Source organism: Hippocampus bargibanti, linkage group LG04, assembly GCF_051943395.1.
Source record: "Hippocampus bargibanti isolate YZ-2025 linkage group LG04, ASM5194339v1, whole genome shotgun sequence".
NCBI lineage: Eukaryota > Metazoa > Chordata > Actinopteri > Syngnathiformes > Syngnathidae > Hippocampus > Hippocampus bargibanti.
Window position 1 is genome coordinate 28,040,498 of NC_142737.1, and position 14,450 is coordinate 28,054,947.

A 14,450-nucleotide genomic window follows, 5' to 3' on the forward strand; every position below is an offset into this window, starting at 1 on the left:
TGCCCAGTACCCACAGAAAAGCACCATGTACCAGTAAATTTGATGCTATTTGATTGTTATTTTTATTGTCTTAATTATTTATGTAAAGTGTCTTTCATACAAATAGCCATGTTTTGAAACAAGACACACAATGTATTTATGCGTGCTTTACTCCACCAGGAATTGACGCCCCAAGCCAGGTGAGCACACGGGATGTGACGGACACAACTGCGCTGGTGACCTGGGTCCAACCTGTTGCCAATGTGGATGGGATCAGCATCTCTTTTGGACCTGTCTCCAGCCCTGCTGATCACAGGGTGGTTGAGCTTCCCTCTACAGAGACCCAATACCATCTCGGTGGCCTCATCCCAGATACCCAGTATGATGTGTCTCTGACAGCACGCAAGGGACAGGGGTCCAGTGTCCCAGTCTACGACTCATTCCTCACAGGTAAGAACCTTACAAGGTGAGAACGTTTTCAGGTGTGGATATAGGTGTCAAACGCAAATTTAGAAAATTAAAACCCTTCTACCGTTTGGCTTTACGCACAGGTACTTCAACTCAAACGAGCTCCCTGGGAAATATGTTGCTGCCAGTTGTAAAGGATACATTTGTAAAGGACAAATATGGTGAAAGCCAAACTTTAGCAGGGTTTTTACTTCTGTCCCTGTAACTGGCACCTCCATCCATCCATCCATCCATTTTTCAGACCACTTAATACTCACGAGGGTCGCGGGGTGTGCTGCAGCCGATTCCCAGCCATGTTCCGGCACGAGCCGGGGGAAACCCTGAATTGGTTGCCAGCCAATCGCAGGGTACAGAGAGACAAACAAACATCCACACTCACACCTAGGGACAATTTGGAGCGTTCAATCAGCCTGCCATGCATGTTTTTGGAATGTGGGAGGAAATCATTAGACCCATAGAAAAGCCACATGGGCCCAGGGAGAACATATAAACTCCACATCTAATTTAAGGGAAAAAACAATGATATTTAGTTTTTTTCCTGCTACAGTAAAGAGGTGTACCAAATTTTCACATGGAAAATGATTGGGTTATCTCAAGTGAGTCTGTTTCGCGCTTTACACACGTAATTTACTCAATAAACACACTGCAGCTCAGTCTTTGGCCATCGGATGACATGGCAAATGTAATTCTGTTGGTGGTACAGTGAGACCTCAACTTACGAACTTAATTGGTTCCCAGACAGAGTGTGTAAGGCGAAAAGTGTGTATCTCAAACAATGAATTCCCATAGGAAACCATTAAAATGGGAATACAGTGAGACCTCAACTTACAAACACCTCATCTTACAAACTTTTCGTCTTACAAACGTCAAATTTATGAAAATTAAACCTTATAATAAGCACTATTTTCATAATACACACCCACCACGGCTGGCGGAGTGATCTTTGGCGGAAGCACACGACCGTCCAGCATCAGAGGTTAAGTTACGAACAGTCCTTATGGAAGGTGACTCTCCTTCCATAAGCCATCAATGACCATCAAAAAGGTAAATAAAACTTTATTTTACAGCACAGTTCATTTCTTTAATTACTGTCCTCATGTAATGCGCCTCCCTGTCCAAACAGCAATTCCCTTTGACCTTCGACCTCCAACGCCATTCCATCAAGCCATAAATGACCATCACAAATGTAAATAAAGTGACTTTATGATACAATGCAGTGTATTTATTGCATTACAATACAATATCACATTTATTATACATAGAATAAGGTATGTTGTGTGTAGTTTTAAGGCTTATTTAGTTGAAAAGTATATTTTATGGAAACCCGGGAACGAATTATTCCCATTTTAGTAGTTTCCTATGGGAATTCATTTTTTGAGATACACACTTTTCGCCTTACACACTCTGTCTGGGAACCAATTAACTTCGTAAGTTGAGGTCTCACTGTAATCCGTTCCCGGGTTTCCATAGCATATACTTTTCCACTAAATAAGCCTGAAAACTACACACAACATACCTTATTCCATGTATAATAAATGTGCTATTGTATTGTAATGAAAGAAATACACTGCATTGTATCATAAAGTCACTTTATTTACATTTGTGATGGTCATTTATGGCTTGATGGAATGGCGTTGGAGGTCGAAGGTCAAAGGGAATTGCTGTTTGGAAAGAGAGGCACATTACATGACGACTGTAATTAAAGAAATAAACTGTGCTGTAAAATAAAGTGTTTTGATGGTCATTGATGGCTTATGGAAGTAGAGTCACCTTCCATAAGGACTGTTGGTCCTTGTGCTTCCGTCGAAGATCACTCCGACAGCCGTGGTGGGTGTGTATTATGAAAATAGTCCTTATTATAAGGTTTAATTTTCATAAATTTGACGTTTGTAAGACATAAAGTTTGTAAGTTGAGGTGTTTGTAAGTTGAGGTCTCACTGTACATGAAATTCATTTTAAACAGCCTTTCAAAGTATAACATACTATATGTGTGTCACTGGATGTTAGTTTTAAACAAAACAGTATTTTGTGGTCTTAACGTCTACAAAAAGGGCAGTAGGCAACCAAAGGTATATCCGAATAACAAAATGATAGTTGCAATACACTTATGTGGCATTTGTGTGTTTTTTTTTAGCTTAGGATCTTGTGTAGCATTAGATCACCTTGAAGAGGGTGGAAAAAATATGTGTGAAAGACCACACATTCTATAGGTTTATGAGGAAGGATATCCTACTGTGATGTGTTTAATGATGGTTGTTCTTTGAAGGATCACATATCCCACCACGTTCAGAATGACGATGAATACGGATTTCCTGGAGTTGAAGCTTTCAGTCATTGCCCCTAATTAAAAAAAAAATGTGTTCGCCCTTTAGGATAAGTATGAAATCAACTTCTGTTTGTATGTATGTGTTAGACTTGGATGCCCCCGGGGACCTTCAGAAGCTAGAATTGACTGATGAAAGCATCACCCTGGAATGGAAAAACAGCAAAGCTCAGGTGGACAACTACCGCATCAAGTACGCACCGCTGTCTGGAGGCGAACACAGAGAACTGATCCTCCTTGCTGGACCCAAAGACACAACACAGGCCAAGATAATCGGTACACCCAATCACTGTCTCAGTCTCAATTATTTATTGCACAGGGGCAGTGTGCCCAGCATCTTTTATGGTCATTCGGAATGAAAATAGCAGAAGTTTGCATTTCATCATTCCAGTGTTTTTCTGACAAATGATGAATCACAGAAAAGTGAAAATAATGGACAGACGAAGCACTGGTACAAGTGGGTTTTATCCATCACCGGCATAGTCAATAATTGGGTCATAACCTATAGATCATCTCAGTCCAATGATTAGCTCCCTTTTCACTGACGTAAACATGTCTTGCGTGTTAGTTAATGTTGGACCTCTAACCTGAAATTTCATCAAGATGGGGCAGGTATAAATAGTTTGTGGCGTTTGGTGTCACTTTGATTTTGTTATTTGATTAAGGCATTTGCTAGAGAGTACATTATGCCACTTCACAAATGGAAGATCTTGTACGTATCAAACACACACTGAGAGATTGCTTGAGAGAGAGGTGAAAAGCATCATTGAAGCATGAAAGAGATGGTTGTAAAGACTGGAATGCAGTGAAAATAATTATGGCTGAGTGATGCATTGGTGGAGAGAGATTTGGTAGGCCTGAAATAATGATGAACTCACAATGACAGTGCGCTGCCAAATGGCAGATCAGCAATATTCATGTGCCCACCTCTGAAAAATAGGAATGGTGAAACTCAGATTTTCTTAACGATGGCCAATGCCGTTTTGTGATAAGTCACTTTACCACAAACAATTTAAGGCGAAAAGAGAGAGAGAGGTGAGAAGTGTCATTGTTTCTGCAAACAGATACAGAACACGGTCTTCCACGATACATCCATTTAGCATCCCCATTGCCTTTTATCTTGAGCAGGGAAAATAGGAGCGCTAATTTCAAAAAAGGCCCCCAATTGTAAGAGGTGTTTATGAATCCTCCTAAGTATAGTATACAGAGGATAGTTATAATGTAGGAGGATGACTTACTTTATGACCTTGTACCAATTAATGTGTGTCTCAAAAAAAGGGTACCAGTTCCTTTTTTCGGAGACACATTCATTCAGAACTGATCATAGTATTCCTTCTTTATTTTAATCCTAGTGACACCATGAAAAGAATTTGTGGTAAAATCCGGTTGACAATACAAAATGGTTATTCTTATTATTTGGATATGGACAGGACTTGTAGTGTCTGTCTTATTAAATGGACAATGTCAAGTTGTGACAGTTCATTTCTCCAATGGCTTGCTTTTGTTTTGTACCGTGAAATGTTTTCTCAACTACAATCGGCCCACTTTATGAGAAAACCACCCAGGGGGATTTGGCATTCACTCTTTAAATTGAATCACACCACAGCGTTTTTCTCTTTTGCTGAAGCAAGAGATGAGGGCATGTTTGCAACTATCAACGCTGTTGACGTTACAAAGCATCACTTTGAACCTGGTGTGTGTGTGTGTGAGTGTGTGTGTGTGTGTGTGTGTGTGTGTGTGTGTGTGTGTGTGTGTGTGTGTGTGTGTGTGTGTGTGTGTGTGTGTGTGTGTGTGTGTGCGCGTGTGTGCGCACGTGTGCGTGTGCGTGTGCGTGTGTGGCAGGGTGTGTGCCTGTCTGTGTTTTATTTTTTTATTTTTTTAGATTTGACCCAATGAAAGAGAGGAAAACAACTTTGGCTAATAGTGTCTTTGTCTGGCACAATTCTTTGTCCTTGGGAGGCCCATCTCATGGAAATAAAGCATTGTGTCCATTCAGCAGACATCCCCCTCTTCTCCACACACCTCACTAATGCTTTCACACAGTTATTATCTGTAATTGCCTTCACGCTCGTGATTTTATTGATAATGAGTTTCCTGGGTGTTAGGTGTAATTTCATGCCGCAGAACCCTGTATGTGATGACCTCTGTGGGAGTTAATAAAGGAATTAAAGACGATTGGGCTGAGAGAGGGCTTAATTGTGGAAACCTAAGGGTTTTCAAAGCCGGCTGTATCATTGGGAGTAGTGTTTCTGCTGCGTGACAAGGGCCCTATAGATCCATCAATGCAAATACACCAGCCTCGTCCACTATGAACTCAAGCTTACCATGAAATCCAATTTGGCTGCAACCTATTGTGCCATCACGCCACATGAAAGTGTTTTTTGTGTTTGCCTTGGCCATCGAAGCCATTAGCAGAAACAGCTGGCCACTTGACGACACAGCCTCGTCGCTATTCAATTTGGTGATAGAGGAATTTGAGCAAACAATTACGTGCCATTATTTCCTTCTTAAATTCTGAATATCGCTTGTTTTATTTTGCATGGTGATCTAGGCCTAAGGCCAGGCACAGAGTATGGAATGGGAGTGACAGCAGTGAGAGGTGAACGGGAGAGTCTGCCAACCACTACCAATGCTGTGACTGGTATGACATTTCTACCCTTTTTTTTACGACAATAAATAGAATTTGTGCCTTCACAATGTGAGTAAACAGAAATATTATGTTTTTTATATGTGGTAAATAAACCTCATTATAATCTTATTTCAGTTTGCTTTGTGCATGCATTAGCTTATACACCAACAATATTTATGGTGGGCTTTAAATCTTTGAAATAAATTTTGGACTTGCAGGAGTGACAGTAATTAGGTCACACACTCTCTCGGATGTCAGGTGAGCAAATTCCTTTCCGTTCTGTGCGTATTCAGTTAATGTTGGAATAATTCGCTCAAATATCGAAAGCCTGAGGAAGAATCTAGTTGGACCATGCTTTATGTACGATATGTCAGTAACTGGAAAAACAATTGTTTGAAAAATGTTTAAAAATCCAGTTGTTGTATTTCAATAGTTTCCGTGTGCTTGTAAATCACTTTTATTTGTAGCCTTATTTTAACTTGTCATAAAACTGATGCAACATTTGATGATGCTTTGTATGGCTAAATACCTTCCCTGTGATTCATTGGCGGCAGTGACAGAGAACCCTGCCTCTCATGACCTTAAATAAGCCCCGGCTCACCTGTGACCGTGAATTCATGTTAAAACTCCAATTACAAATCACTGCCCTCTCTGCTTTAGCCCTGGATGCACCCAAAGACCTAAAAGTTGCGGAGGTGACGGAAACAACGATGCTATTGGAATGGAGGCGCCCCCTAGCCAAACTAGACTCCTACCGACTTGTCCATATTTCCGCTGATGGCCAAAGGACAGAGGAAGTGGTCCCAGGAGGTTCTGAGTCTCACACTTTGAGGGGCCTGACACCAGGCATGCTTTATACCATCAGCATCACTGCTGAGCGGGGCCGCAGGAAGAGTGCACCATCCACCATCTCAGCACCTACAGGTTGGTAAATATGAATGATTAGCAGCCTTTTTGGAGTGACATTCACAAATGTAACATCCTCCTCCTTCCTCTTTATTGGACAAAGTGACAAAGATGGAGTTACAATAGAACACAGATTTCAACCAAAACCTTGCCCTGAAAAAAATGTGGCATATGCCATGTGTGTATGCTTTTTTTATTGCAGGTTACTGTTTAGTTCACAAGGAATAATATTTTTATGCCTCCCTCCCAATTCCATGCATAACCCACTTTATGTACTGTAACTAAGCAACAGAGTGATGAATGCATAACCTTCTGCATATCTTTTTCAGTTTAATTATATATCTGGAGGTGTATACGTCTCTCTTTTTTGGCAATTAAGCCTGCTTTCTTCAACTTACAGCGTATTACTTTTCATTGAATTTGAACCAAAATTTTCTGCAATGCAGGATTGCAGCAATCATTTTGTAGCACAGCTTTCCCAATTTTGCAATCAAAGTGACAGCAGTGCTTCTGCCAACATGTCCCGTGCCAATGTCATCTCAATTTGAATGAGCTTTATGGCTTTTTCACTCTTGTTTCCACTTTGCTGTTCCCTTCTCTAACCATGTTCCATCCAGTAGCTTTCCTGAACCACTTGTGGACCAAAGATACTGTATTAGAAAGTTAAAATTCCTTCATAAGACAAATATGAACAGCAATAGTCATTGTTAACCACATTATTCATGTTCGAAGGTGAGTAGAAAGAGATTAGAAACTGTACACACCCTGCCCATTTGGATATTATATTACTGTAGTGCGTAGTAGGTTATTCATTGGTTTAAATTGGTTGCTTGAAGTGATTCTAACTGCTTCTGTCTAGGGCTCATATTTATAGCATGGTAGATCGATGAGAAGGTTTCTTCAGCCTTCATCTGTACAATTTTGAAGGTTTCGGACGTTTCGCCTCCTATCCAAGTGGCTTCGTCAGCGAACTAAAGTCTGACTGGTCGTATCGGCCCTATTTATATATCCCTAATGTCCAGGCATGGCGGCGCCGGACACAGCTATGATAGGTCCCTACTGTCAGGTTGGGGGGAGCAGGGGACCCCTCCCTGTGGCCCCACTGATTGTTTCTACATTCCTGACTAACGACTGGCCTATTTCCCCCACTCCCACCGGTATCACCTCATCAGCATTACGAAAGTTGCCTAACATGTTTTGCCTAAGCAGGCTATTGTATGAAGACGTATAGCACAGACGTACAGACGTATAGTATGGTAGAATAACTTTTCCAATAACGTATTCATTTTTCCCATTCTAAAAATAAGATATGAAATAATTGCGGCACACTTATGCACAGTGGTCATATTGACTCCAAACCACACACTTTATATTTCCGCTGATGCAGAAATCTAAATGTTAGGGAAACATGTGGAGGGGAAATCTATCCTGGAAAGCTGATAGAAATAACTGTTCATTGTGTATTTTTGGACTGAAAACAAATCATCACAGACAGGGTGATGGTGGTGGTGGTGGTTGTGTGTGTGTGTGTGTGTGTGTGTGTGTGTGTGTGTGTGTGTGTGTGTGTGTGTGTGTGTGTGTGTGTGTGTGTGTGTGTGTGTGTGTGTGTGTGTGTGTGTGTGTGCGTGAGTGTGTGTGTGTGCGCGTGTGTGCGTGCATGTGTGTGTGTGTGTGTGTGTGTGTGTGTGTGTGCGTGTGTGTGTGCGTGTGCGTGTGCGTGTGTGTGTGTGTGTGTGTGTGTGTGTGTGTGTGTGTGTGTGTGTGCGTGTGTGTGTGTGTGTGTGTGTGTGTGTGTGTGTGTGTGTGTGTACGTGTGTGTGTGTGTGTGTGTGTGTGTGTGTGTGTGTGTGTGTGTGTGTGTGTGTGTGTGTGTGTGTGTGTGTGTGTGTGTGTGTGATGGGTGGGGGAAGTTCGTTGAACAATGTTCATTCATGTGTTAATTGTTGAGCCTTGCTGTCCTCTGTTTTATTTTGCGATTTGACCACGATGAACTCTGGGCGTGTCAGATAAAAGGCCCCATGCTGGGACTCTGGTTGAAATATTGTCTCTGAAATCATCAGCCTTCTAATCCACAGCCTGCGCTGATCTGCAGCTTTTATCATCTCCAGACATGAACATAGATTGGACACAGTTTACAGGAGAAATTGGAGAAAAAAGGAGGGGTGGAGTTGATACGAGGTTTGGACTGCTGTTTCTGGAATCTGCTGATCGCCTTGATGTGATGTAAAAGATTTCCCGAATTTGATTTTAGACTGATCTGCGAAGAAGTAACACCACACGGAAATAGATCACATAAATATAACATTTGAAATGAATGATAAATGGAGAAAGAGACCGCTGTCATCACAAATCAATTTTGTCCCAACAACCCATCCACCCTAAGGGACACTTTTGTGATCTATTTGAACGCTTATGCATTAAAAATACTGTAGTTGTTTCAGTTCAATCGCCCTCTGTGGCAGCATGTCCATTGTGGACCTTTCCCTCTTGTAGTACGTTCCTTCTCTTTATTGAATTGATTGGTAGCCTGCACTGCATGGTATGATGTGCATTTTTTGGAAATAGTTTGACTCTGATCAGGGGTCAAATGTGATCTGCGGCTCACAAGCATCACCCAAGCTTCTCATGCGTACCTTACAATCGTGCAGGAAAATGAATGTGATATCTAACAATGTTCAGTGAAGTCCTCTTTTTAAAGCAGTTTTTTTTCCGAAACAATCAAATTAGTTCACACAAAGACACCAACCCAACTTTTGGGTGGTTCTTTCTTTAGTTGTAGGCATTTGCATGTAACATACAAATACAACAGCCCGGAATAGTAGTAGTAGTTTGTTTTGTTCAAAGAAACTTCAAAAATTGGGTTATTTTGCACAAAAAAATGAATACAGCAAAATGTGCCTGCTTTGAAAAAAAATTAACCAAAGAAATTTGGTTAGGTCCTTTTGGGACCCAATGTGATTTTTCACCCGACAGTTTTGGGAGTGAATAGTCGCTCACAGTTGTCTGTAGTGGGCTGAGTCAACCTTAACTTTTGATTTCAGCCATCCAATTTATGCAATTTAACATACATTCAAATACAGAAAAATGATTTTTAACCGTTCTTTTATTCCCACGCATCCTCACATGTCCTGTGCAATTTTATTTTACCAAATACCACGCTGTGCGCATCCGTTGGTTTTGTTTAAAATTTTAAATGGCTAAGTCATCTTTTGTGAGCCTGTGTGTTACTTGGAAATTATGTTCTCAACACTTAATAGCTGTTACCAACAAGGAGTGGGCTGGGCCTAAACTAGGTCAGCCTGACGGAAACAGTGATAGATATTCCGTCAATCTGTCAGAAAGCCTAACTGAATGTGTTAGTATTGTATGCTGCTTATCCTTGGATTAGTTTATCGATAGGCAAAGTACATGATCGACAACTTGAGCAAATATTCAGGGATGGGCCACTTGTCAGAAGCTAACACAGCTAATTGAAAACAAAAACACAAACAAAAACGATCCATCCATTTTCTGATCCGCTTTAACCTCACAATGTTCGCAGGTGGAGGGGCGGGGTGTACAAGTCTATCCCATCTGATTACAGGCTGCTGCATATTATTCCGCATGACCTCGCTATAGTTTTGAAGTGGACAGTGGACATTCTTACGTCAATGCTACACCTTCAAATGCTAATGGTCCATTCTTGGTCATGACTGCAGTTCCATTGCATGTCTCGCTGCCAGTTTCAATCTTCAACTCTTCTCTCTCATATGGTAATTTGGAGGGGACGGCTATAGGCAGTCAGCAATAATGAGATGCTTTGTTCACTCTGGTCTTTTGTAGTGACAATTGCAGAATATTTCTACCCCAGCTATTTGAAAGCAGCATTTTTCATTGAGACGGCAAACTAAAAGGACCCAGCTAGAAATGCGATACAATTCGTGTCAACACCCATTTTTGTTCTTGAATGTCCAACACATGCATTGTAATCAACATTTTAGAATGCTTTATTTGTTTGCCAAGGGTCAGACTAATATAATCTGGGATTTATCAAACTATTCTGTTACACTACCAGCAATCCAGTTCAAACGGTAGGCAGCACCAAGCAAACCCTGAATTCCATATTTGTTCGAACCCAGATTTTTTGATGTGTGAGTTGGGAGAGGCAATTGCCATTGTGGAAATGAACCAGAATCAGAAGAAGAAGAAAGCCTTTAATAGTCCCACAATGCGGAAATTTGCAAAAGTGACAGGAACGAATCGTAACAGTTTCAACACAAGAACTATTTAAACTATATTATAAAGTAAGTATTGATATTGTCTTTCAATGGTGATCCATGCAGACGCTGTTTATGGGGACTGGTAACCACTCGTGTAACCTGTTCATTGTTTGTATTGTCACCATCCATGTAACTCCATATTGATGTTTTTCAACACCCCAGCGGAGAAGAAGCCCGTGGTCACTCATGTTACCGTCACCGATGTGTCATGGGACAGCTTCGTCCTGTCCTGGTCCGCAGAGGAGGGGCGCTGTGAAGCGTTTGTGATTGAGGTGACTGATGCAGAGACGGGTGGTGGGTGGCAAAATCACACTGTGCCCGCCGATGCTCGCAGCATTGTCATCTCAGGCCTCACACCCAGCACCTGGTACAGGGCCAATCTGTACGGGGTGTACAAGGGCCTCTTCCTAGACCCTGTCTTTGCAGACACCATCACAGGTATAAACACCGTCAATGCTGGGTGGCGCTTTGCTCTTTTCTTTTCTTGAGTTCTTTCTTGTTGCTTCAGACTGTGACAGTAATTATATATGTAGTAAGATGTAGTTGAGACTACAACAATGTCTTTGTGGCATTTTCCTTTCATGGTAATAACTGTAAACTGCAGCATCAAGATTACGGTGGGTTTATGTTCATATACACAATGATCTCCCGCTACTTATCGCGGGTTCAGTGCATTGCAGGGTTTTTTCTTCAGTAAAAAAAAATATACCAAATGACTCAGAGGTTTAGTACACGGCTGTAGCTTGATTGGTTCTCAGCACGGACGTCGACCAATGGCAGCACAAAATCCCATGATTTAAAGCCATGTGGATTGGCTGTGCATCTTCTCAGTCCCTTTCTTCCTAATCACGTGGGTTATTGTTTGATCAGTCATTGAAATGCTTGCCTTGATCAGTGCTTTCCATTTTGTGTGTATGTGTGTGTGTGTGTAGCTGGGGGAAGCGTCCACACTTTGCGGATTTTCACCTATCTCAGGGGATTTTGGTCTCAACGGGGATTACTATATATATATATATATATATATATATATATATATATATATATATATATATATATATATATAGATATATAGATATATATATTGGATTGGATTTGCCTTTATTAGTCTCGCAGTGGAGAAATTACATTTCACAGCAGCAAAGTGATGAAAGGAATGAAAGAAGAAAAACAAAATATATGAGCTGCTGGAAAGGCAGCCAGCCACTCTTGCAGTGCCGTCTTGAAGTCAAAAGAGCAAAATAAACTACATAGCAAATAACATGACAACACAAAGACACAGAGAGTCATTCATTCTTAAGCACTTTCTGTACCCTCTTTGTGACACGAAGCAGTTCCAGATGAAAGAGGAGAGGATCAAAGCGTCTCTTCACCAGTGGATCAGGGACATTATGGTGGAATGTACACGTCGACTACAAGCTAAATGCAGCTGTAGCCTCTATTGACGAAAAGAGATTGTCTTGTTAAAGTCTCGTTATATCGATATTCAAGGGAGTCCGAAAAAATATCGATATAACCGGGACTATCGATATATCCGACCCTGTTTGCATGTAATTTTCTCCGTGCGTGCATAGAAATAGTATCGATAGAACCGGGACTATCGATATATCCGATATCGATATAACGAGACTTTACTGTATATATATATATATATATATATATATATATATATATATATATATATATATATATATATATATATATATATATATATATATATATATATATATATATATATATATGTGTGTGTGTGTGTGTGTGTGTGTGTGTGTGTGTGTGTGTGTGTAAGGCGAAAAGTGTGTCTGAAGCTCTGGTGAATGTTGTTCCCTAAACGGAATGTGTGGTTGTAATTTGAAATAAATAGCTTTTTAATCAAAGCCACAATTGAAATTTTCATGGCTACTCATTTTTTGGGTCACCCTGTACAATGCAATACATACATGTTGGTTTACATATACAGTATATCGCTCTAACAACAGCTGAACCTGGAACAAAGGGCTAACATGGAAAAAATGGAAATGCTGCCCCCTCCCCTCGTGGAACGGAAAGAACATTGCCAGTGATCTGGCCTGCACTTTATCAGCACCCCCAGCAAGAAAAAAACAAAACCCGAAATAATTCGGGAATGGTGCTCCACGTCATATTTTCAATTCCCAAATAAATTTGGGAATGGCAGTGAATGAGTTAATAATGATACATTATAATATTTCAACAAATCTAATACTATATTCAAAAATAAAACCATGTCAATCCTCTTGGACAAATTTGGATCTCAGTACAACTGAGCCAGCCTGGGTTCGTTGACAGTTTTGTGAGCGTGTGTAATTCCAGCTTTATTCATCATTTAACATTTTAAAGACTCAGATCAGTCATGTGAGTGAGAGAAAAACGGGACAACTGACAGAAATTAAATAAAAACCCAGAGGCCTTTGTCAATTTGTATGAGGCTGCTCGTCTGTATGCATCCCAAGTCCTCCAGAGACCGGACCACTCTTCATTCTCCGACTGCCATTGCCCCTGGGCGCTTGTGCTTGGGTGCCAGGGGCTTCTGAGGCCATGCAGAATATGGCATGCACTCAACACAGACTATTGTTTGCATGTTAATGCTGGATCAAACCATCCTTTTTTTCAAAAGCATTGAACATTTTCAGCAGTGAATGCGGGTCTTGACTAACTTAATCACACCATGCATAGTAGTCAACTAGTAGTAGTCACGAGTAAAGTGGAGAAAGGCTTACAAGGGAAATGAAGTCCTCCAACTGAAAGACATGAAGTGAGGAAACTTTGATTAGCCAAATAGTTTTATGAAACAAATGGCGGACGTAACCACAAACAAATGTGGACAGCATGCCGAATCCGCTTGGATCGTTTAGGATTTCTACCACCACGAACAAACAGTAAAGTTGTGAGGTGAGTCGCTGCGTAACCTAATCCAAATAACAAGCTCGCCTTTGTGAGCGGGTGTTCATTTCCTTCAGGATGTGGGGGTGGGCAGAGAGACACAGTGGAAGTTGCGATGGCAAGGCGGAGAGGGTGAAATCAGTATCAAATGTGCGCTTGTAAGCTGATGGATGTGACCCTCCTTCTGTTGCATTGACCAGTTAAAGCTGCCGCTGGTGGCTAATGAAGAGTGGCAGCTCCCTGGGATTTGTCTGCTCTGCTTCTCATTTCCACTGCTTCTTCTCACAGTGAATGCCTCATGCATTCTTTATTTTCCTCACAAGAAAAAGGGTTGGAAGCAGAACCCTGAGACCCCCACATTTTGTGGTGCTTTAATGAGTAGCAGCAGTAGGCTTTATTCAGGGTGTTTCTGAGCCTTAATATGCTTTTTGTTTTCAGATTGCTTTTAAAGTTCTTTACAGACTATATGGTCTTATGTTCGGATGTGCTACCAGAAGTGTCTCTGTCTAATTAGTTTGTGGGTTTTCACAAGCAACTGCAGACTGTTGTCTTCCTATAGGCTCATATCGCAGTTTTCCATCAATCCATACACTCATTTGTAAGCACTTGGTACACAAACCACTTGAAGCTGATGTAGCCATAAATTTTAAAGGACAACCAACACCATTTTTTTGTTTCCTAACTGACATCAGAAAAACGTTTCATAGCATCTAAAATACCCAAAACACGCAGGCTGATATTTTTAGTCAAATGCAAAACACCAATAAAAATGACTTAGTGTCCCAAAACTACTTCAAAATGACCCCGGAAATGGGCTGATTTGTCTGCTGGGAATTTGTGTCAACTAATATCAAATAGTAGTCTTGGTGCAACACACAACCGTTCACCATGTGTTTTCCTTCTAATTTCGCCAACAACAAGGATCAATACGAAGTTTTCATACCAAACAAAGTACCCAAAATGCATTGTGTGTCGTTTTCTCTGTCAG

General features: G+C 41.0%; 1 protein-coding gene across 3 annotated transcripts in view; it reads left to right on the forward strand.

The window, feature by feature from the left end:
- Positions 1–14,450, forward strand: part of tncb (tenascin Cb) — a 41,348-nt gene that overhangs the window by 12,112 nt on the left and 14,786 nt on the right. For 2 of the 3 annotated variants that reach the window (XM_088994991.1, XM_088994989.1), the window contains exons 6-10: positions 160–429; positions 2,861–3,046; positions 5,322–5,411; positions 6,060–6,323; positions 10,727–11,002. In XM_088994991.1, the coding sequence (XP_088851117.1) occupies positions 160–429; positions 2,861–3,046; positions 5,322–5,411; positions 6,060–6,323; positions 10,727–11,002 (1,086 nt within the window). The remainder of the gene's footprint in view (positions 1–159; positions 430–2,860; positions 3,047–5,321; positions 5,412–6,059; positions 6,324–10,726; positions 11,003–14,450) is intronic. The other variant, XM_088994990.1, reaches the window with a different exon arrangement.